This window comes from Heliangelus exortis, chromosome 18 (assembly GCF_036169615.1).
Source record: "Heliangelus exortis chromosome 18, bHelExo1.hap1, whole genome shotgun sequence".
In the NCBI taxonomy this organism is placed as follows: domain Eukaryota; kingdom Metazoa; phylum Chordata; class Aves; order Apodiformes; family Trochilidae; genus Heliangelus; species Heliangelus exortis.
In genome coordinates, this window is record NC_092439.1 from 14,775,701 (window position 1) to 14,802,768 (window position 27,068).

A 27,068-nucleotide genomic window follows, 5' to 3' on the forward strand; every position below is an offset into this window, starting at 1 on the left:
ATTTAAAAAAAAAAACAAAACCAACACACCTGGAAGCAGAAGAGATGGGAGTGCTGGTGGGAAACTGTCAAGCATCAGTGCTTCGTGTAACCATTGCCAAGAGAGCACTGAGAGATCCCAGTGACAAGGGGCACAGTCACTGTTTGGGGGGGTAAGATCACCCTTAGATCATAAAGAAATGGGTAATTGCCTCTTCAGCCTTTTTCTGAACACATTAAGTTCCAAAGTTTGACTTCCAAAAACACTGTAAATAGGTAAAATACCTTTAATTTAACAACCCTCTTCGACACATTTACAATGAAAGTCAAAATGTCCTAACACAGAGTTCACACAAAATTTTGTGGCCAGTGATATTCAAGATGCTGATTCAGGTCCAAGAATTTGCTGTCATTCTGTGTGAACCTGAAGGCAAGCTAACTCATATTTTACAGAAATCAAAATATTATTCATTAACACCTCTGGGACCTTGAAACTCTTCATGTGAGACAAGTATGCTTCTGTTGGTCCCTCACAAGGATGGCAAGGAAGCAGGAGAGGAGTATGGAGAAGCCTTATCTGGAATATCTGAGGAAAAGGAGTCTAAGGGAAGACCTGATTGCTCTTTATAACCACCTGAAATGAGGTTGTAGTGAGGTGGGTGTTGGTCTCTTCCTCAAGTTACTACTGATAGGATGAGAGGAAATGGCCTCAGGCTGCACCAGGGAAGGTTTGGATTGGATATTAGGAAAACTTTCTTTACTAAGAGTGGTCAAGCATTAGAAAAGTCTGTCCAAGGAAATGGTGGAGTCACCATCCCAAGAAGTGTTCAAAAAATGTGTAGACAGGGCATGTCAGGACAGTCTAATGAGCAAGTGGGTTTACAGTTGAACTTGATGATCTTAGAGGTCTTTTCCAACCTTAATGATCCTATGGATGATGCCCTCCCACCTAACATTGTTCCTTTGGCACCACTCAACCACCACTCAAGAAATGTTGACCCAACATTCCCTGGACAGCACTTCCCAAATTACATCATCTATAAAGAAGACACAAAATGCCCAAGTACACTTCCTGCTAACAGCAGCTCTTAAAGGAACTCTGCTTCTTATCCAGTGTCATTTGTTACAAGCTTCTGAGTGTCAGTTCCCCATGCTGAATGACAAGAGGGGAACTGAGCCTTCATCAGTTGCAGACATTAACAAATCTCAGTAAGAAGATGCCCTGCAGCTTGGACTTGCAATTTCACTGCCATCAGGGAGTATTAAAAGTTATTCATATGCCACAGCCAGAATTAGACAAACCCAGAAAGCTTACATAAGCTTCTATTATGAAGAATGAGTGCTGAATGTACAAGTAATTGAAAATGAAATTTTCAGCAGCCACTGGAAGGCTAGGCTTGTGTTAGCTCCAAAAAAACACAGTAATGTATTTGCTGGCTATGGGCTGTAAAGGATGCACAGCCCTTCCCAGCCACTGCCTGGGCCTGGGCACAGGGACAGGCAGCAAGGAATCTGCTTTAGTTCAGGAACTGCTCAGGAACTACAAAGAACCACTGGATTAGCAACAATTCAGCACTCAGCTGGGAAAAAACCAGTGCAGGGGCCTGCTAAGCAATCCTAAAGAGATGACCCTGCACTCAGTTCACAGGGAAGTTGTCCTGCAGGTGAAGGAAGCAAGATAAAGTTTAGGAGAATCAGGAAGAGAAGCAGAAAAGCAGTTAACACACAAGCCCAGACAAAGACATCTCTGAGAAAGCTTCCTGTTATTTCAGCTAGGATGTCAGGTGTCCTGGAGGCTGGTGTCAAGCACCAAGCTCCCAGTGCTCACTATTATGTGTGGATTCACTAGCATGGCTCAGCCACACAGTGACTGACAGTCACAGTGCAACCAACTGCAATGCCATGCCTGTCACTGTGACCCAGGCTTGTCTAATCCCTGGCAGAGTGGGCATGGAAAGAGATTCATCAGCAAATTTCATCAGCATGTGTTGCCATCAGTGCTACATCCAGGAGCTGAAGCAATCTGGAGGAGCAAAAACTGTAAAAGTAAATCTGAACTTAAAGCAGAGAGGTCAGGAACAACCTCCTGTCATTTTCAACTTCACCCTTAACAAAAAAACACAGATGCAGGACATCTGTGCAATGAACATATTTGGAATAACAGACACATCCATGTCAACCCTGATGCCCACAGAATGCCCCAGGATACACTGAGTGGAAAGCAGATTTGTTTTTCAGGTCTGATGGAAGCTCCAGGTAAGCTGTGTTTTCTAGAAAGCTACAGAAGTTAACCACATTTTGTATTTGTACATGAAAGTACACAAGTACTATTATAGTGTGGACAAGTATGATTTTTATATTTCACTACCTTTAAGCAATATGCAGCATTATCTCTGGTATTTAGTGCCAGAGAAAGCAAAAATCTCTTCAGTTAAAACTCATCACAGATCCTATGGCAGTTCCACTGGAGCACACAGAGCCTGAAGAGCACACATGCAGCTAAGAACCATCAGATAGAAGAGAGCTGGGCCCCTGTTTCTATTTTCCTAACAGGTGCTTTTCAGTTAATATGCTAGGAAAAAGTTCCTTGTTTTTTTGTAACTAATAGTAAAGTTATCCAAAGCAAAGCAAAGCCATCCAGAAACCCTCTCCCTATAAACCTCAAGTTTCTGATCAAAGAATTCTCTAGGCTGTAAACACCAGAACCCAAACATGTCTCAACAATGAATGCAACTGAAATGTATTTTCATACCTTGCTTTTTTTGAGACAGGTGCAACTTTCTGTTTCAGAAATCATCTTTGTGTTGCTTGATAAAATCTGTAAAGCAAAAAATTTCTGCCCTCCATTTTCCTTGAAGAAAGCTTCTCTAAGATCTTACCTCTAAACACAGCCCAAACTCCTAATATTCTAAAATTCATCCCTTCAAAAGAAAACATTAATTTAAATTGACAACTACCCTGGGTTTTGCTGGGACAGAATTAAAAATTTGTTTTTTTCCTGTTCAGAGGAACTGCAGTTTTGAGAGGCTGCAGTGTCCCTCCCAGAGGCTGCCAGAACTGCACAGCTACTACCTGGAGCTGAGCATGACTTTCTATCTTGTATTTGCACTGGGGTTCATTATAATTATTCTATTAAATCTGTTTTCATTTCAACCCATGGTCCCCTTTCCTTTTCCTGATTCTCCCTCCTGGGTGAACAGATGATAGAACAAACTGTGACAACAAAGATCTAAAATTATACTGAAAATAGTGGGCAACTGGATTTGTAGTAAAACATTTCTTCTCTGAGTGTGATTCTGGAATCACTCAAGCATTTTTTTTAAAGTTTTTTTTAAAGTATTTTAAAGAAATCATGCTGCCAATAACTTCTGATTCCACGCATTGATTGTTCTGTTCTCATTACCTCAAGAGCTGCCATTATACATAATTTCTCTACCACTATGTTTCTTTATTGATCTTTTAAGGCAATTTATCTGACACTTTCTTAAAGAAGAAAAAAAACCCAAATCCAACTGAAATTACTGCTTGAAACACATCTCTTTCAAACAAGTCCAGCAAGCAAAAGGTCGCCCTTTATTTTCCTTTGCATTTTAAACCTTTTTTTTTAATGATGCTGATACACTCAATTCTTGTGGATAACATTCCCCTACACCCACTACTTTTATGTTCTCCATTCAGAGAGCTGATTCTGCCTTCCCTTCCAAAGGAACACCCTACTCAGTACCCTCATCCTACACTGTTCCAGGGACTAAGGGCAGATTTGCTCAGTCACCTGGTGGGGGAGACTGGGAGCCAGCAGGAGACCTGGGAACAGGACCAGTGGCCAAAGGACTTACTGAAACAAAATGATGCAACACACTAGAAAGTGCCAATTGTTGTAAACAGTATTTCATAAACACTATTAACAGAAAATAAAGGGTGTCTGAAGACACGGATTTATTGTGGAGATGGCACATTTCCATAGGAAACCAGGGAAGAAAACAGTGCTCACTGCAGAGCAAAAATTTATCTATTCATCTAAGGCTGGGAATAAACATAATCACAGATCAGTAGTGTTTAATCACCTTAGAACCTGAAAATCTACACTGTCCTACATTTCTTTGCCCTTGTTCAAAGATAACATTGGTCAGTAGTTGCAATTTTTACCTTGGCTGAAAATGTCACAAATACTTCTTGGTAGAGTGAAATCCTGGTGAGTAACCAACCTCCTGCTGAGCTGGAACTTCCCATGTTCTGGCTTCAGCTCATTATTCCTTGTCCTGTTGCTGGGCACCCCTGGAAAGAGACTGACACCCACCCCTCAGGTATTCATGGACATTCATCCCCTCTCAGCCTTCTTCTCTCCAGGCTGAACAGTTCCTCAGCCTTCCCAGCCAGCAGTGTGCCCAGGTGGCCAAGAAGGCCAATGGCATCCTGGGCTGGCTCAGGAACAGCGTGGCCAGCAGGTCCAGGGAAGGGATTCTGCCCCTGTGCTCAGCCCTGGGGAGGCCACAGCTTGAGTCCTGTGTCCAGTTCTGGGCCCCTCAGCTCAGGAAGGAGATTGAGGTGCTGGAGCAGGTCCAGAGAAGAGCAAGGAGGCTGGGAAGGGATCCAGCACAAGTCCTGTGAGGAAGGGCTGAGGGAGCTGGGGGTGTTGAGGCTGGAGAAGAGGAGGCTCAGGGGAGACCTCATCACTCTCTCCAACTCCCTGAAAGGAGGTTGGAGCCAGGGGGGGGTTGGGCTCTTTTCCCAGGCAACTCTCAGCAAGACAAGAGGGCACAAGAGGTCTCAAGTTGTGCCAGGGGAGGTTTAGGTTGGACATTAGAAAGAATTTCTTTCTGGAGAGGGTGCTCAGCCATTGGAATGGGCTGCCCAGGGAAGGGGTGGATTCTCCATCCCTGGAGCTATTTCAAAAGAGCCTGGATGTGGCACTCAGTGCCATGGGCTGGGAACCACGGGGGGAGTGGAGCAAGGGTTGGACTTGGTGAGCTCTGAGGTCCCTTCCAACCCAGCCCATTCTGTGATTCTGTGATTCCTCATGGGAGAAGCACCTGGGAAGGAGACCTGGGCAAGGAGGGGTTTCACCTGCTGCCCCAAGCATGGGCTTCTCTCCATTCAGTCCTAGAGAGAGCTGAGCTCTGCCTGCTGGCTGTGGGGAGCAGTACAGGATCCGCTTGGCCTTGTGGCTGTTCTGGTTTCTGCCTCAGGAAGGGCAGAGCTTGGCTCCAGCAGTCAAAGTCTTTCTCATCTCTGTACTAATGTCCCTCTGCTTCAGCTCTGATGTGCTCTGCAACAGCAGCCAAGTGTCCTGAGAATGGTGTCTGATAAGCACAGCTCTGCATAACAAAGAGCAGTGTACTCTGAACTGGGAATTAAACAGTGTTTTCCTAGCTGCATGCACTTGGATCTGCTCAAATAGAGCATCTTAATACCCTTCTATAAATAGTAAGTTCTGTCTAAAATAAGATATCACTGGTGCAGAGATAATTCTTGAAAGTGTTATATTTTTATGCAAAATACATGCCATATTCTATCCATGCAATACTCTATAGAAAAATCTATTTCCTGATTACATTTTCTACTACTGACCATTATAGTTTTTTATACCGTAAGTGCTTGTATTTCCACAATGTTTAAATCTTTTTTTATCAAGCTGTTCTATCTGGATTAATAATATTTCTCTTAATTCTGAAAGAAAAAGCACCTAACAAGTTACCATATCAATGAAATGGATGGGAATCTATTATTAACTTCTGGAATAAGAACTGTGAATTCCTGTACACAAAATGACCTCTTGGGGTTTCTAATAGGCTGAATCTGGCATACTGTGGGGTTTTTTGCATTGGTATATTTTTAATGAGAGGTTAATGAATTTAATCTCTCATATCACAGTAAAAGAGAAGCCTGGGATTCAGGGAGGCAGTTCTGACAGGGTTTGGCTCTGTTCCAGCTGAGTTCACTTATTCATGAAGAAGTTTCCATCAGATGCTCCACTTCTTATTGAAACATGAAGTGAGTTAGGAAAGAAAGGTCCCTGTGGTGTAGAAGGAACTGTCAGAAGCCCAAGGAAAAGGTCAAATTAAAATGAAAATTCATTAACCTCAGCATCTGTCAAACTGTCTTGAAATGAAGAAGGGAAATAGAAAAAGGAGCCTGAGATAAACAGAATGACCACTTTTTACCTGTTTCCCTGAACACTTCCTGCTCCATCAATAGCCAAGGTTGTCCAATCTTTGGTGCACAGAAATTCTGTAACCTACCCAAGTGCCATTCCTCACTGACAGCTCCCTGCAGCTACTCCAGTGTCACTGGGACAAGGAGATCTTTTCCAGTCTTTGTCTTCCTTTTGTTTGTTTGTTTTGTTTCCCAAAAGCCCCTCTACTTTTCCCAAATTCTTTCCTTAAGGAATGCAAAATTCATTAACAGTGACCAGTCCTGTAAAGTAGAGACCTTGTGGCCAAAAAACCTATGAAAAAAAGTTGAAAGATTATTTAGGGCTAATAAAGTTATCTATGCAGTAGAGAAATCACCTCAACCAAAGCAAACTGTAACATGAGACTAGAATTTTGGAGTTTGGAAAGCAAATGATAGGAAAGCTTATTCAGACCAGTGAGGTGGCTGTGGAGAGAGACCCTTGCTCTTTTGGCAAGACAAAAACTCAAGGTTATGTTTCTGAAGAGAAACAAAAGGAATAAGATGGTGAGAAGAGAGCATCCCTAATAGGCTGAAAACTGCTCTGTTTTATTTTCTCGGTTCTGCTGTTGATTTCCCTGTGAAACCTTAGCAGGTGAAGTTAACTTCTTCCCTTTATTTGAAGTACCAGAGAAGCAAATGTGTAAGTATTTTGGTTCTAGGAATATTGCCTAGTGACAGATTGCATTTAACCTTTTGTAAAGAGGAGGGTTTTAGTCCAGATGAAACAGCTTGTCATTAATTTCAATAAACAGTTTGTGCTTTTGTAGCAGTTCTCTATCTAGAGCTAAAAGCTTCAACTTAGAATAATAAATGCTGTATTTAAACCTAAATAGAAACATTCAGTGCAGGTTCAAAAGGCAAGGGAGGTCATCTAGTTAAAGTCATGGCTTCAAATGATGGGGTTTGAAAGTTCTGATCAGAGGTCATGAATGCATCCTGTACATGACATGGCTACTTCAAGACAACCAGAAGCTGTTCTCTCTTGTTAACCACTGGAACAAGCATTCCAGGTGCACATTCCATTTAGCAGTGATTGCTTTTTGATTCTATTAAATTTGGAAAGAGAGCTACAGAAAGCAGTCAGCACACTGCATTGACTGAAATGGCAAAGCACTAAATGAAGGAGAACAAGGAACTGAGGACATTTTGTGCCATCCTCAATGCACACCACACCTGAAAGCCTCATACCAAAATTACCTGGGCTTTAAGCATCTAAAAAAAAAAGGTAATTGTATGAAATGGCAAGATGCTCCAGTGTTTAAAAGCTGAGATTACATTGAGAGAGTCATTGCTACACATACTGAAATGTGCAGCTTTATGAAGAAGTAGAACATGAAAGTTTTTCATTAAATAAGTACATAATTCTATCCCTTATGCCACAATTTTATGGCTTTTATGTTGTTCTCTTAGGCCCAGCACCTGCAGTCAACCTCCTTTTCTTTCTGTAAAAATAAGATTTAGACCTATGTCTGCAGGGATTTGATTTTTCCCCCCACATTTCTATAAACATAATTTCTTTTAACTTATCTATTAGTGGCTACCAGAGAATGCAATTAGGCTGTGGAAAATAAAATCAGCTTTAAAGCTGACATAATAGTACTGAATTAATAGATAAATGTAACAGCATTTTTCACATTAGGCATTTATATAAATGACAGAAGGTTATTTTTAAAAGCCTTCTCTCTTCCATTACTCCTTTTGCCTTTATGGCTGATTTTGTCCTAGCTGAGGACTCATTTTCATGAACCAGTAGTTTTTCAATGGATGTTGATTATCTCAGCAGCAGGCTTTATGAGTAAAATATGCAAAACAGATAAGTGTTAAAATGTGTTTCTTGTTCCTAATACCAAGTGAAATAAAGATTTCAAGCAGAAAATTTAATGTGAAAATAAGCTCTGAAAAGAAATTTATTATCCTGTGGGCAAAAAGCTTTTATTGTCTAAATCAGCAGCTTTTTTAGAATTCTCAACTCAAGAAACTTCTTATTACTAAAATTCAGATATGAAAGAAATGAAAGCCACCAAAATATTTTAATTACAGAGATTTCCAAAGTATTGCAAGGAGGAACAGAAACACTTAAACAGCAAATAAAAAAGCGTCAGAATCCAAGAAAAGTGCAGAACAGCTCTTGAAATATAAACAGCCAAGCAGAAAATATGACTCCTGGCTGCTTCAATCTACCTAATGCACTTGGACATTTTAACTTTATGTTCCTAATACACTCCTGTTTATACATCTGTTTCTCATGGCACTATAAAACAGATTACAACAAATCACTTACCCTGGAAGATCTGACTGCAATAGTCACACATCTCATCACTGCTTCATTATGCAGTTTGGGAATGGCCATTTCACAACAGACTAAGGGCAAATGGTTCCTTTGCAGATTATCAGTGGTTTACTTTGGACAAGCTCATGATTCAGTACCAGACTTTTGCTTTAAACCCCCACATATTCCCAGTGGTTCTTCTTACAGTAAGTGCTGCCAGTCAGCTCTGGGGTTCCAGGCATATCTTATGCTCAATATTCCCTTTATGGATCTTCTCATTCAAGCCTCAAGGAATAGGAAGAAAACTCTTCATTTTTGGAGAGGTTTTCAGATCTGATTGAAATTTATTGGTACTGCTCCCTGTAAGCTTAACATATTACCACCTTTTTTTTTTTTCATCTGGGGAGACACTAAATTTACTTTACACTTACAAGCACCTTAGTTTATCCTGATTTAAATTTTAATTCATTTTCTTAAGACTAAGCTGCTTTTCAGTTTCCATCACCAGACTGATTTGTTTTCTTTCCTTATTAGATTTGCAAGGAAGAATAAAAAGAACAGCTAAAATATTCATGAGTATAAATGTTTCTAAATCACAAAAAGCCTCACACAGCTCCTGCTACAGTTGGCTGTGCCTTCTTTAAATGGCAGCACTGGGTCTGCTGCCCTCCTCAACCTAAAAATCTTGTAATTGGCATCTTCAGGTAATGCTTGCAGAGGCCCTGATGCTTAAGATCTAAATTTCTGCAGCATGATATCCACGTTACACAGACAAATGATTACAATATTGGTTTCCAGAGTAAAACATAAGAACAGTTACAAATGGCAAACAATTTACCATTTGTCTTTTCCTACTCTACCCATTCCCCTCTCATGAATTAATTTTCCAAGGGATACATTTATCAGTAAGAAGATAATTGCTCAACTTCTGTATGGAGTTGTCTCAAACTCTCCAGTGCCTCAAGACTACAAAATGTGCAATTCCAGGGAAATGTAACAATGTCTAAACCCAGCACAGCTGATCCAAAGCACTGCAAGACCATGGGAAGTGGGAGCATCACTGACTTTTACCTTTACCTTCCCAGGTTTATGGCTCCAAGTGATCAGCAGAGGAAGCAGAGGAAGCACAGAGCTCCAAACCAAGACTCCCCAGCTGGAAAAGAAGAGACTGGGACTAAAAGCCAGGGACTCAGGGAAATTTGCCTCTCACTCAAGCAGGGAAAAAAAAAATCTGGTGAACCACTCTCTAGATTTTGGTAGATATATTCAAGCTGCAAGCACCTCCTCTCCTCCCCATCACACACCTGTAGCTGAGGACTGAGGGCTCTGGGACTTTCCCAGTCTCACAGACATTGGGTTACAGAACTATTTCCATTTTAACCCTCTCACCCACCCCATGTCCTCACTGCCAAGCAGGGAGCTGCAGGGATCTGCTCTACTTCCACCTTACCCAACATCCCAGCCTAGAGAGGAAAGAGTTTTCTTTCCTCTCCCCAGCCTTATGGGCAGGTGAATAACAAAAGGCAGAAGCTGCTTGCAGAGGTTTTAGAAAGATGTGGTATGTGGAGAGGTTTTAAATTTTTTTCCAAGAGTTTATTTCTAGAATAGGGCAGCAAAAAACCAACATTTTGGTTTAAGCATGGAAATGATATACATAAAACTGTGAGAAAGAGGGAGCTATTTAGGATATATAGATTTGAGGCATAATCTTTTTAATTTCATGGAGTTTCCAAGTAACTAATTTGTAATAGTTTTCATAATACAATATTTTTTCCTAGAAGCAGATTAAATATCAGAGTCTGCCTTGATTTCCATTTTAGCCACGAACAACACCACATTCCAGCAACATTCTGAAATGCAGCTACCTTATCCACAAAAAATCCACAAAAAATCCACAAAATCCAAAAACCTCTTTGATCCCAAATTTACTACTCGACATTTCTAAATCCATTTTCCTAAGACAGGCATGAAACAATTTATAAGGTAAAAAGCACACCTCCCTTTACTTCCTTTTGTTAATAATATACCTAAATATCTCATAAAAATATAAAGAACAAATGTATGGGACCTGCTACTGCTCCTGAATGGTATCAGCAGAAACCTTATTCAGTCCCCTTCTGTGTGATGTGCAGAGACCCTGTCTGCACAACCCAGAAGCTGCTGCTCATGCTGTGGAACAACCTTGCATTCTATTACTTCAAAGGCTCTATAGCTTTACACTCCATTACTGGTTTCTGTAAGTATCAGCTCAGGGCTCCAAGCCTCCATTAATTCTTACAGATTGCCACACTCTTCACTCCCCCACCAAGTCCTTCCATCAGGAATTGGAGCACTCTGCACACTTTGTTGCTGTGATCACTACTTTTCTCTAGAATTGTGAGAAACATGCACGTTTGCTCTTGCCCTCAGATGAAAGTGCACCCAAAAAAAGCCTTGAGAAATGTTAAAATACTTTAACAGATTTTTTTCCCACTGCCCCATGCAAAGATTAATGTGTTTGGGGTTTTTTTATGTGCTGTTTAAAAGAAACTCATCAAAAAGAAGGGAGGCATTTAGATTGTATGATGTTGCCTACTTCTAGTAGGCAAACTTGCAGACTTCTAGTTCACATCAGGACTGCAATGGTACAAGAAAAGCCAACACTTGGGTCTGCACCAGAGAGCCACCTCAGAGTGCACAGAAGAGATGCTTTTTTTTTTGGATGAAACAACCAACAGCACAGGCACTCCTACTGCTGATGAGTTCCAACCCAAAGGACCATCCTAGAGTAATCCCAAAGAAAAAAGCATACACATGGCCAAGTAATGAAGACATGACCCTAGCAGATGAGAAAAAAAAAATTGCTTTATCAGGATTTACCCAAAGTTTCAGACCTTGCTAAATAAAGCTTTGAAAGTGGTGCTCTTTAGCAAATGAATGAGTACAGAATTGTCTTCCTATAAATTCAAGCAACTGAAATCATATGTAAACCAACACAGACCAAGAAAGTTCATTCCAACTTTTAAATCTTTAACTTTACACTGATGCCACAGATCACTTTCAATAGCCTCTAAGCAATCACATCTTGATATTAACTCTGACCACTTCCCCAACATCATGGCAATTTCCTTCCCTGACTGGGTTAATGTTAACAATAGGTAATGAGGACTGAAAAATCAGTTTGGGATTAGAACAACTCCAGACTGATTTCTTTTAAGACTTTCAAGGAGCACCAGTCTGTCAGGAGAAACCAAGCACATCCTACAAACCAGACAATGCCCCTCCTTCAATAAACCAGAGATTATCTTATCACTGCCAGATTTCTGGTGCAGAGAAGACAATCAGAATTCAAGATATTCTCTTGAATATTGCCTCTTCAATAAAACTTCAACTTTCATTGAAGTTGCAAGATAAACCAGCCCTGTCTGACAGCACCACAAACATTTATCCCATTATTTTTCAAGCCAGCCCAATTATCAGACACACTCCTCACCACAATGGGTCCACCTCCCAGAACCACTGGGGAAGTCATTAAGAAATAAAAGAGGTTGGAGGAGAGGGGAGAACCCGAGAAAAACAAATAAAACAAACCCACAAAGAAACAAACCAGAATGCCAGGATGTATTTCTCTCAGGAAAAGGGCAAAAATTCTCCCAGGTTAGAAATAAGAGAAAAATATTGAGAAAGTGCTGGAGCCAGCAGTTCAGTCCACACTCCCCTGGCAGTAGTGCCTGGGTCCCAGGATAAACCTCATCCAGGATGCTGTCTTTTGGCTCAAAGAGAGGAGGACAACAAGGCCAAGTGCCGGGTCCTGCACTTTGGCCACAAGAACCCCATGGGGAGCTCCAGGCTGGGCACAGAGTGGCAGAAAGGGAGCTGGGAGTCTGGATTGCCAGGAAGCTGAAGAGGAGGCAGCAGTGTGCCCAGGTGGCCAAGAAGGCCAATGGCATCCTGGGCTGGCTCAGGAACAGCGTGGCCAGCAGGTCCAGGGAAGGGATTCTGCCCCTGTGCTCAGCCCTGGGGAGGCCACAGCTTGAGTCCTGTGTCCAGTTCTGGGCCCCTCAGCTCAGGAAGGAGATTGAGGTGCTGGAGCAGGTCCAGAGAAGAGCAAGGAGGCTGGGAAGGGATCCAGCACAAGTCCTGTGAGGAAGGGCTGAGGGAGCTGGGGGTGTTGAGGCTGGAGAAGAGGAGGCTCAGGGGAGACCTCATCACTCTCTACAACTCCCTGAAAGGAGGCTGGAGCCAGGGGGGGGTTGGGCTCTTTTCCCAGGCAACTCTCAGCAAGACAAGAGGGCACAAGAGGTCTCAAGTTGTGCCAGGGGAGGTTTAGGTTGGACATTAGAAAGAATTTCTTTCTGGAGAGGGTGCTCAGCCATTGGAATGGGCTGCCCAGGGAAGGGGTGGATTCTCCATCCCTGGAGATATTTCAAAAGCGCCTGGATGTGGCACTCAGTGCCATGGGCTGGGAACCACGGGGGGAGTGGAGCAAGGGTTGGACTTGGTGAGCTCTGAGGTCCCTTCCAACCCAGCCCATTCTGTGATTCTGTGATTCTATGACTCAAGCCTTGAGAATCAGAAGCTTCCCAGGCAAGTGGATACTGCACAGAGCCCCCCAAACCATCTCACTGCCCTCAGCCAGCTCCAGGGTAACTCAGCCAGAGGCCCCTTTGGCATCGTTTGGCAATGGAACTGAACACAAGGAGTATCCTGGGGCACAGCCAACACCAGGCAAAAGGAACCATTCTCCTTCCAGCCCTGGAGGTGGGAGAGGCTGGGGCACTGGGGAAAGTGGATATAGCCCTGGTGGTACCTTCCTGGTGTGGAACTCAGGTCCCACACTGCTGATCCCACCTGCACAAGGAAAGTTCACTGCTCACTGGGTGCAGACCCCCACATAAAAATCTAGGGATGTAGCACATTTAACTCACAGCAAACATTGCTGGCTCTTTCCTTTGTTTGTTTTCAACTATAGAAGTATTCTTTCCCATTCCACCATGCTATCTTCTCAAGGGTAGAGTACAATAATGAGACACTGAAGGACTAAATTATTATTATTATTATTAATATTTTTTCAACATTTGACTGCCTAAATAGCCCCTGTAGCAAATTTACTACAGGAAAAGATCCAGAGGGACAGAGAAAAGCACATTTCACAGCAAGATACCCACCATTTAAAATGTTCATCACCACTGACTAATTTTTTTTAACAAAGATGCACTCAGATACACACATCCACCCACAGCAATATGCCAAGAACCAGTTCTTTGACTGATAAACACAAGCAACCTCTGCCTCATTTCAAAATAAATTAGGAATCCATTTGACATAAAAAACAACTGTAACAGCTTTTGTACTTAACATAATATTTACAGCTTAGATAAGCTGAAATATGATAATAATGTCCCATCTGCTTTATATGAATTAATTAAGTCTTTCAGCTAACAGCTCACACTTATGTCCACTCCTAAAGGGTGGGAGGGAAAGGCAAAGCTTGGAAGCCACACGTAACAGAATATTCCAGAGGGATTTTAATTGAATAAACCACAAAAAAAACCCACTTGAATTATTTAGCTATCTGTAATATAGAAACAACTTGTTTCTGATTCCAGGCTGAACTGTAAATTCCTCCTGTCACTGTCATGATTTATCTGAACTAGCAGTACAATTTGAAAGGAAAGAGCATAACAGGTTCTCTAATGGACAGAAGATGAAATGGTGCTCAATCCTACAGACCTAACTGGTCTGGTCTGACACACCAGTATATCCCCACTGTTATGTAAACTATGAGCAAATGAAATCAGGAGACAGAATCCTAATATGCAGGGAAGTAGTGGAAGTCCTGAGAGAACAACAGCATGAAAAAAAAATGCTGAAAAAGGCTTGGAGCATAAAAAGGTTTTTGCTTCCTTCTCTAAGATAACATCATGAGTAACAGTTGGCCCAAATCTTCTTGAATTGCTGCTAATAAGGAAACTGCCATGGTAATGGAAGGAAAAAGCTCACCTCTGGCTGTTTCTGAGTACCACTTTTTATTATCTGCTATTTATAGCATGGCAGGCAGACAATAAAATTCTCAGTAGAACTCCATGTCCTCCCAGGGCTTGCAAGCCATCTTATCTCCTATCTCTATGCAGCACAATGCAGTCAGATCAGCCTCTCCTTTCCTACCTTGGCAGTTCATTATACCAATCTTCTTTAGTGTTAATGTTTGAACATAAAAACACCTATGCAGATTCCCCTAAAAAACCAGGTAAGCACACACAGCACTGTCTGGAACCCAGGGAGTTATTTACCTCTCTGTTTCCAGCAGCTGCATCTGGGACAAAAGGCTCTTGATGCAGAATGCACCCAGCAGTTACAGAGAGGAACACCAGGGATGGGTGTTCCCCCCCTCAGCACCCCACCAAAAAGGAGAAACTCTCAAACTTAGCAGAGCTGTGCTCAGCAAAGCAAGCTGAGGGGCACACACTGCTGCAATAGGATGGCCTCTGATTGACACTGCTCCTAATTCACAGCTACCAACCAAGTTCATCAGTTCCCTCCTGGCCCAGCTCAGAAAGGCTGCAGGAGAACATCACTGCACTGCCCAGGAGAAGGGAAAAGCAAACTTGGGTATAACTGCAGCTGAAATGGAAGGTCCCAGGGATTAAGAGAGATTCTGAAGAGCAGATAGCTAAAGGCAAAGAAAGGATATTGGAAGGATGAAGTTTGTTGAGACAGGGGGCTTGCTGACCTACTGCAGGTCTCAAAAAGGAGTTAAAGGTAAAGATTCTGCAGAAAAGAAAAACAATTTTTTAAGCTTCATGGAATCCTGGAGAATTATTTACCTAAGACATACACTTCTGAGATGAGGAAGAAATCCTGTCAGGTTGCAGTATCAATAGAGGACATGCTGGAACAAACTGATCATTAGAGCAGCAAATCAGCAACACCAGATGGTTGCATTCTGACAGGATTTTAATACAGTTGTAAGTTTTAATGACTGCATATCTGCAGTTCTGACACCTGATTCCTGACAGCCAGAGGGCAGAAAACATTGCCAGGAGCACTAGAGGTGATTCAGGGAATCACACACACAACACTTCTATTTCAGGCTGAGCATTTAATACAAATGATGTCAGAACTAAATATATAGAGGAGTGCAGCTTCCCTGCAGCTAAACAAGAGTGGTCCTTGCTTGATTTAAGCACAAGAATGTGTTCTAATCTCTGAGACTGACTAGTTGAATTAACAAGAAATACTTGTCTGCAAGCTGCAAGATGAACACATTGCTACTGCAAATGAAAGCTGGAGCTCCTCCTGTAACAACATTCTGCTGCAAAAGAAAAATTGTTTTCATTCCATTTAATCCTGAGATATATGCATACAGAAGCACACACACATATTACTTTTTATGGTGTGCACGAAGGAAAAAGGACATTATATGGAAAGGCTGCATGTATCTTCAGCAAAATTGTAACCAAGTACTTCCACCTTCAGATTACATCTGCAATAACAAAACACTGCAGGTAGTATTTTACCCAAATAGGAATTTTATTCAAAATTATTTTATGAACTTCTGGACTGAAAAAAATATTCAGTGAATAAATTCTACCTATGTTCAGAGCCTCTTTCCATCACACAGCTACTGCCCTAAAGAAAAACACAAACAGGAGACCAGTTTTCTGGGTTCTGCAATCTCCTTACACCAGGTGTAAGCTCTACTGACAGTCAGCTCAGCACTTACTATATTCAGATCAAACAACCTGAGAATACACAGTTTGAAGCTTACAGTTCTCCAGCTCTTTTATTAAAGATTATCAGATCCCAAGGGCTGCTGCAACAAGACAGTGTTCCAAGGAGTGCTGGAATGTTGGAGACCTGCACATGCAATAAATTTCAGTGCAAAACCTTGAAGAGAAACCTATGACAAAAAGTTGACACCCATCATGCTGCACTTAACTCTGTCAGGTTTAATATGTGTGTATATTTTTAATTCATTTTACTAACAGTACTTTATCTTACCATCACTACAACATATGGAGGATGCCTAAAAGGGCCCATGACTCACTCCTTCTACACTTTTTGCAGGTCATGACTAACACTGGATTGCAGTCAACAGGAAACAGATTTACTAAGGAGCCAAGGGGAGAAAAATACATAATGACACCATCCAGTTCTGCACAGCTGGACACAGCTTATGAGCTGTTTTTTATGTGGTATGAAGCAGCCACAAAAATGAAAAGGAATATGATCAGCCTCAGCTCTGTGCTTTATTAAAGAAAGAAAAAAGCTGATGGAGCCAGAGTATTAATAATGGAGTAAGAGGGAAGCTTTTTTGGAGGGAGGGGGAAGAGCATCTCTGAACAAGCTGTGCCCATGCTGTGATTTGACTGGATGTGATACTTTTCAAAGACTTCCCTGTGTGGCAGAGAGCTTATTTTACACTAGCAACCCTTCCTGCTTTCTTTGTGTGAGTAGGTTGGCCTGTTTTGAAATTGGTTTCCACTGAACCTATTTTAGTATTACCTTGTTACACATGATATTAACAGCAGAGATTAATCCATAACTGTGCATGCTCAGAATGTATTTCTGGGAAAATAAAACAACCATTGATTGACATTTAATAGGAAAGGCAGAAAGTTGAAAATTAATGGGTTTATATATAAACTCAAAGTCTCTTAAAGACTTTTTCCAGAACCTTGTGTCTGGCTGACATCTGAAAAATCCCAATATCATGTTCTGTCAATGAGGAATATGTTAACAGGACCACCCTCTGCATAAAACATACTCCCTGTACTGGGTACCAGTGCCCTACACACAGATTAACACAGCCTCTTTTGGTTACAGTTAATCAGACATGACTCTGAGCCAGGTTATTTTTGCCATTAATTAAAAACCAGCATGAATTAATACTTTAATACCTTGCAGGAGAATCTATGGAAGTAGCAGTGGATGCTATCCTAACACACAGGAAGCTTTCAAGTGTAATCTTTATTCCAAAATTTGCAGTTCAGAAAAAAAGCAAGATGCTTTCATTCTGGATAGGTAGTGCTGTACTCCTACTTGCAAAAGAAACTTTAACTATTATAGCTCAGCTGTCTTAAATTGTGCTGAGGTTGTATAATTAATTAGGCTTGGGAATGAGGAATGCTTTGACTATTGAGTGTTTTCTCTGCCTCACCACTACAAATAACTTTACAGAAGCCATTCTGAGATGCTCACCACAAACCTTTCACTGTAGGCAATGCCTTTATTTTCCCCACCTCATAGTAATTCTCTGTTATTCAGCCTGATTCAGTCCCAGTACAGCACTGGGAGAAGACTGTAACTGCATTATTATACCCCTGGAAACAGCCAGGGTGAAGCAGGAAGAGAGCAAGAATAATGATGGCAAAGTATTTGTGTAACTGAAAGCATGGAAATAAAAAATTCAGGCCCTTACCTTACATAATCCAGCTCAGAAGGTATTTAAATGCCTAAAAAAGCAACCTGTTATATTGAAATATCATGGTGTTATGAACTCAGTAACCTGTGAAAAAACAGTCATCTCTTGTGCTTTAGGTTTGTTTCCACTTGGACTGTCCTGTTTTATAAATTAACAAAAACTTGTGAATAAATCTGATTTTGCTGTCAAACTCACACTGGGGTTTTTTTTTGTTGTTTTTTCTTCTGGCTTGATACCTTGACTGTATTTCTGCAAAGGTCACTGCTATTGCAGGTGGTTATTACCCAAAACTAAACCAACTCTTTTCCTCTGGCTTTGCCTTTATCTTGTTACAGATTTTTGTCTCCAGGTGAGCTTATTGCAGCTTTTTCTACTCAGAAGAAACTTGGTGGCATATTGCTGTTTGAAACCAATCCCAAATTTCAAAGTAACAGGTAACAACTCCAGGAGCTGAGAGAAACAATCTTTAGTTAACTACATGAATAACAAAAAGTATTCAGATCACAAAAGAATATTGCAAAACACTTTAGCACAAAGATGGCAAACTGCACATACAAGCGTGGATAGAAAAGAGGGAAAAATACACAAATCATTTTTCCATAGGAGCTCTGACAGAATAACTCCCATCTCTCTGCATTTCTGTACAGGGAAGAGAATTTGCAGGTCTTATTCTAACTGGTGAGCTACTCATGTATGGGCAGATTTGTCACTTTTACCATTTCTATGTTACTAAAACATATACTTGTGAATGTCTTAGTTTTGTGAGAATATATCATAAATGATACCTACTATCCAGACAAGTCTTACCTGCTACCAATGACTGCCTCACCAGAGGCTCCCAAAGCAGAATAGTCCATGCCATAGAAATTCAAGCCCAGAAGTATTTTATTCCTCCATTTTGAATCAGGATCCAGTGCTTGAACACAGGCTCGTACCCACGGGAGAGGGGAATTGGGACCAGGTCTGTCAGGTTAGGAAAAATCAAACAGATTGTCAAAAACCCCACAAAGTCATCATCCTCAGCCTTCTCTTTTGGACCAGTGTAATTGTAAAGAGCAAACTATGGCACATAAACATCAGTGAAGGTTAACCAAAAATCCTCTCAGAGTTAAATGCACATTCTTTAGTGGTTAAAGTACTGATGCACAAAACACACTTCCCCCCCTCTTCACTATTGATTCATTCCTAAGGTGAAGAGACAGAAAAATTCTTAGAGTGGTTAAGAAAGTTTCCACCTAGCACATTTTCTCTGACACAACACCCATACGACAATTTGAATCCCTGTGTGACTTCAGTTGTTTTCCAATACCATCCTTGATGTTTTGGCTGTAAAAGGTAGAACATACTGGGATAAAATCACCCTTTTACTTACAGAAAGAACTATAAAATCAGTACCCTGTAAGCAAGAAAGGTTTCAATGATTGCTTCTTTACTTTAAGAGTGGTGAAGCACTGAACAGACTGCTCAGGGAGGTGGTGGAGTCTCCATCCCTGGGGGTACCCAGAAACCAGGGGGATGTGGGGCTTTGGGAGGTGATTTAGTGGTTAAGGTGGTGTAGGGCTGAGGGTTGGACTGAATGGTCCTGAAGGTCCTTTCCAACCATGATGATTCTGTGATTAGCAGTGCTGCCAAAAGGCAGTCTGATACCTCAGGATGAAGTAAATGAGTTGTCAAGTGTGTTTTAAAGCTGATTTTTTTTTTTTTTACAGTGGTATGTATTAGGTTATTCATGTACCTATCTTGCAGAACAGTACTAAATAAAAATCAAAAGAACCTGGGAACAAGTGCCACTAGTAATAGGATAATTTTTTAGCTTGAGTACAAAGCTTTTCACAGCATCTGAGTGCCAAATACACCTTGCTGTTAAACCATCCCTGAGGTACCAGCTTGTTCAAAAATCACCTCATCAAAAAATTACCAATCCAAAACATCTGATACAATTAAACCACACTTAAAAATGAGCTCAGAGTACAGATTCCACAGTGCTTTACCTGGCAATCAGCTCTAGCACCCACCTTTCCCTGCTGCCAGCCAGAGACTCACCGTTGGGGTGATGAGTAGTCATAGGTCATGAGACTGAAGCTGTCTACTGCTGAGGCCAACCCATCAAACTCTTTCTTTGTGAACATTCCTGGCTGGTTAGTCCTTTTAAAACAAAGCAAAACCAAGAAACAATTGGAACACAATTCTTACTTCCATCTTCTCCCTCATTTACAGAATCTAGTACTGGGTTACTAATTGCCTGAGCTTCATAGGGGAGGGGGGGTGTTTTTGGCAGCTTTTGGCTCAGAGAGATTACAGGTTTCCTTCAACCATTCAGCTCAGGAGCAACCAGTGCACACAAATTGCCTGAAAACATTGCATCTGTTTCAAACAGAATCTGTAACTTCCCACTAGCAGCACAGATAGCACAACAGGGAACATAAGGCAGCATTAATCACATTGCAAACATGGGACTGAGCTAAAAAGGAGGAACTGTTGCCAGGAGAACCATGTGCTCAGCCAGAAGTCTCTGAAGCATGTGAAGATGAGACAGACAGGTAGAGAAGCAGCATATTGTCCTGGAAAGCCTGGGAGAGCGAGGCTCTTAGAGGGACAAGATAAAATAAAACAAATCCAAAGGGTGATTTAACAGCTACAAACTCTGTGGTATTGCCCTGCCAGAGGCAAACTTGGAGGATTGTACAAGATTCCTCTAGAGAGTGGAGAAGAGACACTGAAGAATGAATCCAGACCTTCCCAGTAATACCAGGAACAGCTCTTTTATCCAGACACCAACATGCAACCCTTATCTAGACAAGGTCCACATTAAAACCACCTTAAATGTAAAAAACCAAAAAGATGCTCAGTGACAGCTGCAAGTAATAAACTGAAAAATCACTTTTCTTGACCCTTTTAACTTCTGGATCAGTGTGGAAATTCTCCAGCATGTGCTGAGGGGATCACCAGAGTGCTCATTTTCCAGTTTACAAGGACACTTTCTGTTCCACCACAGTAGAAAAGAGGTTTACAGCCCAGGTTACAAAGTGTGGGATGCCAAATGATTTCACATGCCTGCCATGGTATAAGGGAGCAGAGCAGGAATGGTATCTGCAAGCAGGACCTGACAAAACCTACTGGATTATGGAGCTGTAATTTACATGAAGCACAGTGGGCTTCTGGAAGCCTCAAGTTTTCAGTCCCAGTGATATATTAAATCCCATCCCCTCCCTTCTGGGGTTTTAAGAAATTAAAACAAATATTCCCTTCTGGAGCTTTGGTGGACCTCAGTTTTTGGACAGTTATCTGCTTGCAATTGCAAGGTACAGCTGTTCTACAGGAATAAAGAAAATTGAGAACATCTTTGAAACACCATCATGGCAACTTTAATGTCTGCAGGCAAAGCAATTCCCCAACACAAACCCCAGCAAAACACATTTTCAGTAAATTGTGATTACTCATGAAGGGAAAAGCATAAAAAGCAATTATAATGTGTATTAGATAGCAGGGCAAGTTGGCTTGTTTTATAGATTAAGCTGGGTAGTACTTCAATGAGATTTATATACTTAGCTTGCCATCAACATCCATTTCTCATGTACTGCATCAGTGAATTAAAAAAAACAAAACAAAAACCAACAAACCCAAAACAAACAAAAAATCCATCCCCAGAACCTCACAACAACAAAAAAACCCAGCTTGAAGTGGAAATGGATTTTGTCATCATTTTCTCCAAAGCAAAGCTGTAACTTGAACAAACACCTGAAGAGCAAGGTCTTAAATTTTTAACTTGGAACAACCCCAGCAGCACTGAACAGGAGTTTTCTGCTAATGGGCAGTGTTCTAATACCACCACTCAGCACAGAACACAAGCACCACTCACCAGCTCAAGCAGCAGCACCAAACAATTCTGCTCCAGTCAAGTTCTTTGGGAAACTGTCCAACAAAACCAGGACCATTGGATTCATGCCTTGGGAACTGTTCTCAGTCAAGAAAATTTGCACCCAAGGATAAATATTGCATGTTTTCAACAGCTGTTACACTTCTTGTGTGAGGTGCTCCAATCATTCTATTTAATTCACAATTCTGACAATTAATAAGCTTAACTCAAGGGCAGGTGTGCTTGTTGCTCTACATTACTGAAAAACCAGTACAAAGGAAGTCAGACTTGCCACAGAAACCACAAAGTTTGAGAATGAAAGCTCTCAAGTCTAAGGCAGTGGCCAATGCTCACTCTTCTGAGCCATGAACACCTCTTCCAAGATACTCTGTGAGGTGCTGGAGATTTAATCATCATTTATTGGAACTCTACAGTATACATACTAAAGACAGCTTGGTATTAAATTGTCAGATGACCACAATCTTGGTGTTTTCATCAGCTCCCTATCACCATGACAAATGTGAAGGTACACAAGTTGGGTTTATGGACATGAATAACAGGAAAATAAAATTTTTAATGCATCTGAGAAGTCTCTGTGTGTGGAATGAACCCTGATCTCTGAGCCAGTTCATTTCCTTTGAGTTGACTGCAAGAGAGTTCAAAATTACATCTCATTGGAGTCTAACAAATGTATTTGTTAAAAGAGTGAAGTTGAACACTGAATAAAAGAGAAATCCACTGTTTAAAGAAACCTGCTCATACTGGCCTAAAAATATACTGAAGGTGTAGAATCAGAGGATCAGAAAGGTTGGAGAGGACCTTCAGTACCACTGAGTCCAACCCTCAGCCCTACACAACCCTAACAACTGTATCCGCTCCCAGAGCCCCACATCCCCCTGGAGTCTGAATACCCCCAGGTGGTGACTCCACCACCTCCCTGGGCAGTCTCTTCAGTGCTTCACCACTCTTACAGGAAAGAAATTTTTCCTAATACCCACCTGACCCCACCCTGGTGCAACTGGAACCCATCTCCTCTTGCCCTGTCACTGAGTCCCTGGGGAGCAGAGCCCAACAAACACCCCCCTCACTCCAGGCTCCTTTCAGGGAGCTCTCAGAGCAATGAGGTCTCCCCTCAGCCTCCTCCTCTCCAGCCTGGACAGCCCCAGCTCCTTCAGCCTCTCCTCCTCACACCTCTTCTCCAGACCCCTCTCAGCACCCCGTGGCCTTCCTGTGCAGTGCTGCCCCCAACTCCACACAGCACAGGGTAAGATCACCCCCTGATCCTGACACAGCCCAGGATGCTGTTTGCTTCTTTGCCCACCTGGTCTGCGCATTTATAGAAACTTTTCTTGTCCTTTACCACTGAGGCCAGAATCATTTATACCTGGGCTATGGACCTTCTAGTTCTCTCCCTACATATAAATATTTGTTTATTCATTGTGAGTGGCCTGGCTCCTTCTCCAAGGGCCACAAACACCTTTTTCTCCCTGGGTGCCAGGCAGAGCACCCTCTCCAGCCAGGCTGGACTTGTGTGCCTGCAGCTTGCCTTGCAGGACATGGGGATGGCTTCCTTCTTGAGGAGTCTCCAACCTTCCTGGGCTCCTCAACCCTCCAGAACTCATTCCCAAGGGATTCTGGCAATCAGGCTACTAAACAAAGTTTAGATTTGCCTTTTGGAAGTCTAGCATGGCAGCTTTGCTGACCCCACTCCTGGAGGTCTCTAAGAGCAGAGAAATGAATCATTCTGTGGGCACTGTGCCCAAGGCAGCCTCCAACCATTCCCAGGTTTCAGTGCACTCTGCCAGCTCCTCTTGGGCTTCTTACCAACCAACACCCAGAAAAGGGAAACAACACTGACAGAGAAGAAGAAATCACCCATCTTCCTTGCTATTTCTGTACTCACTGAGTATCACAGTGCCTTTCTACCATGCTATCTTTTCAGCTCTAAAATAAGTGCAGGGGAGCTTGTTTTATAGCCTAGAATGTCTATTGCCTGAATCCTGCAAATAGCATATGGTCATATCTATCAAAATTCCCATTACTGCTTCACTGATAACTATTTCTATCCAGTTTTGACATTATAGTCTTTCATATTGAAAGACTGGAAAAATACTTCAACCATGCAAGCCACTTTCATTTGCTTTCAAATGAATCTACATTCTCAATTACTACTTGTCTCACTATGATTACTCTCCAAATGAAAGAAGAAGGGAAAAAATGGTCTTGTAACTGACTGCTATACTCCCTGCAAATCAGAACTGCTTTCTTGTTTGGTTACTTTACCTTCTCCCTCCCTTCTAGAAGAGAAGCTTTCTGTTTCCTCACATCTTTGAATATTCCTTCACAATGGAAAGCTGACTGATTTCCTGTTTCCTGTATATACCTATTTCAGAAATCACCTTCTCAGTAATGACTTGATTTTCTTGTTTTGTATAATCCTCTGTTTTCCCTGAAAAGCAACTATTTGCAAATCTTCCCTTCTCCCATCCTTCTCCACCATCAGATACTGGTTCTCATAGCCCCTTGCTGTTAGCTGTGCTAAAGTACAGTGCTATCACTGAATTTAGTTAATGCACAATCCCAGAAATCCACCATTTCTTCCTGCATCCAGTCTCTTCTACAGCAGATAGGAGAAAGAGCTAAAAACCTTTACCCTGTGCATCACCCAGTTACAGGCATTGGTAACCAAGCATTCAAATGCACAAACAAGTTAAAGCTGAAACCATTTTATTTTCAGGAAAAATCCTCTTGGCACTTTTGTAGGTACCCCACCTCTCTTTAGATTCCCCCAAAACCCTGTAAAATGACAGCTCACTGAAGTCATTGTCCACATCAGTATTTAGACAGGAGCTCCTCATGGATCCTGCTTTCTGTGGATGTTTCAGGACTGGATTCTCTGGTGTCTTGTACATGTTCCATTTACAGTGCCCTCCCACTGCTGGGTCTTGGGGGAAAAAAGAGGGGTCATCTTCATCTGTCCAGCTCCCTGTTTTCATGAAGTGGCAGGGACCTGACTGTTAAAGCTCTGTGTTTATGTCAGTTTTGTTTGAAAGTGGACAAATGCTAAAATAGCCATTGTAGAGAGATGAAGAATGGAAGAGATAAAGCTTACAGACTTTGTTTCTTCAGAAATTCTGTTAAAAATAGAACTGAGGTCTATTAGTACTGGATGCAGCAGGAAAGTCAACAATAAAACCTTGACTTAATAGGACTGTTCAAAGCCATTCCCAATTATTACAGATCTAATCCTTGCTGTCAAAAAAGGAATGTGACCCTACTGAATGATTAAGCAAGAGAGAGACATTCTCAGACAGATGAAAATAGATTTCATGGGGCCTGAGTTCCATGCAGTTGAGCACAGATTTCAAAAAGCACAGCATGGAATCCTTCTCTGACCCCTCTCCCCTGGTGAGCACACCCTTGGAACATGTCAAGGCCCAGGGTGCTCATTAAGCATTTCAGAAAATGCAAGTGCTTCATATTCAAATACCCTCACAAGCATTTGGAATGCAGCATTCATTTTCTCTATCTCCTTCCTAAGGAGAAAAACCAGCAAAAGCTGAAGAACTGCTTGCAGTGATAGGAATCAAATCTCAGGTGAAGCAGAGCTTAAACACAGTGTCTGAGTTTGTGGCCCACAGGCCCAGATCAGAATGAGAAATCAGGGACTGTACAGTGCAAACCCAAAAATGTCAGTCCACTGAGCCCTGGTGTTAAGGTCAGTCTGTTGCAGGAGGAACAAATAACAAAGATTTCCACTTACTATAAATTTCTTCCTTTTTTTACACTATGTATAAAAGTCACATTCCTCTTAAAATAGAAATAAAAACCAAAGTGAAGGCAACTCCCTGAAACCAGTACAATCACAGAGACTCTTCCAGCCATGGCTTTTCATCTGGTTCTACTCTTAGAACACTCTCCCAGTTCCACACACTGGAAGTGTCTGGACAGATAAAGGCAGAGACAAAAGCAGGAGGTTCCTCTGACTCCCAACTGAACCCCATCTTAATATGTCCACATTGTTTTTTGGCTCATGTAATATGAAAGACTACCTTAGTGTTAATTAGTCAGAGAAGCTGCACCCCAAGAGATAAAAATATGAAAGAATAACTTAAAAAAAGGAAATTTAAATGGAAACAAGACAATTTAGCATTTCGATTCTAATGAGTTGGGACATCCTGAATAACCCAAGGTAATTAGGAGTAGATATCAGGGAGAACCTTCTAATGGTGCAGGGAGGCTGTAATAACTGTAATAACATTCCTTCATTGGTAGATTTCGTGAGCTTATTGCATAAACTTCTATCAAAAGCCATACAGCTACAGTTCATTTTGTCTTTGGATGACACATCTTTAATACCATCCTCTTCCATGCGGAGCAGTAGCTTCAATTCAGAAATAAAAACCTGGAACACTGTTTGTGCACTGCCCTTGGCTGCTGCCCTGATCTTCTGATAGCAATGATAAAATTCAGATGCCTTCAAAGAATGTGAGTTCCAGCTACCCACAGATCACAATTTCCAAACGAAAAATACCTCTACCAAGTGCATCCTAGAAACAGAAACCTGGCTGATCTCATTAGCACTACTGCCCACGTTCACTTAATGGCAAGAATCTTTTTATCAAATTCTCAGATTAGATTAGGAGAAGCACTTATAAACAATTACAAAACCTAAGCAGCTTGACAAGCAAGAAAATTGTAGCCTAGTGCTACAGTTTCACCAGATGAAAGCCCTGGGAGTGGGTACTTCACACCAAATGAGTGCTTCCTACCACTAGGGGAATGATAACAAACTGAAAAGGAAAAACTTGCTGTCATTTTATCAGGAAACAAAATGGTATTACCACACCAAAAGAAGTGTAGCAGAACACAGGGCTGGCACTCTCTTGCTATACATATCCCCATCCCAGCTGCTGCCTGTGCTCTCCAAATAGGGAGAAACGTGGGATGGGATCTGTGGGATGGATGGAGTAGCCTACACAGTCTTCATGAAGCCAGACTAATTACTTGTAGCCCATCTGGTTTAAACCAGTGACAGAAGTCAAGCAGGAGAAACATGCCAACAATTAGATGTCCTGAAAAGAAAACAGAAAAATCCCAGCAGACACCCAGGGACAACAAATGAGCCTGAAAATTGCTGTCCTCACATCTGAGGCATGCCAGCACCACAGCCACTGGGTACTTCAAGTAACTTAAGAATTTGTATCTGAAACTCTTAAGCCAACAGAAGAAATTCACCTGTTTGACAAAAAAAAACCCCAATGAGTATCACAGAAGAAATACTGGTCATTGTATTTACTGTTTCTGTGTCTGGAGAAGTTAACTGCCCTCCTTTAATGCTGTTCTTGTCATATTGCTGCATCAGAGGAGTTATTTAAGCAAGAC

At 41.7% G+C, this 27,068-nt stretch overlaps 1 protein-coding gene across 8 annotated transcripts in view; it reads right to left on the reverse strand.

The window, feature by feature from the left end:
* Positions 1-27,068, reverse strand: part of CHID1 (chitinase domain containing 1) — a 92,523-nt gene that overhangs the window by 33,903 nt on the left and 31,552 nt on the right. For all 8 annotated transcript variants that reach the window (XM_071761907.1, XM_071761904.1, XM_071761909.1 and 5 more), the window contains 2 exons: positions 19,871-19,972; positions 18,635-18,790 (listed from right to left, as the gene is read on the reverse strand). In XM_071761907.1, the coding sequence (XP_071618008.1) occupies positions 18,635-18,790; positions 19,871-19,972 (258 nt within the window). The remainder of the gene's footprint in view (positions 1-18,634; positions 18,791-19,870; positions 19,973-27,068) is intronic.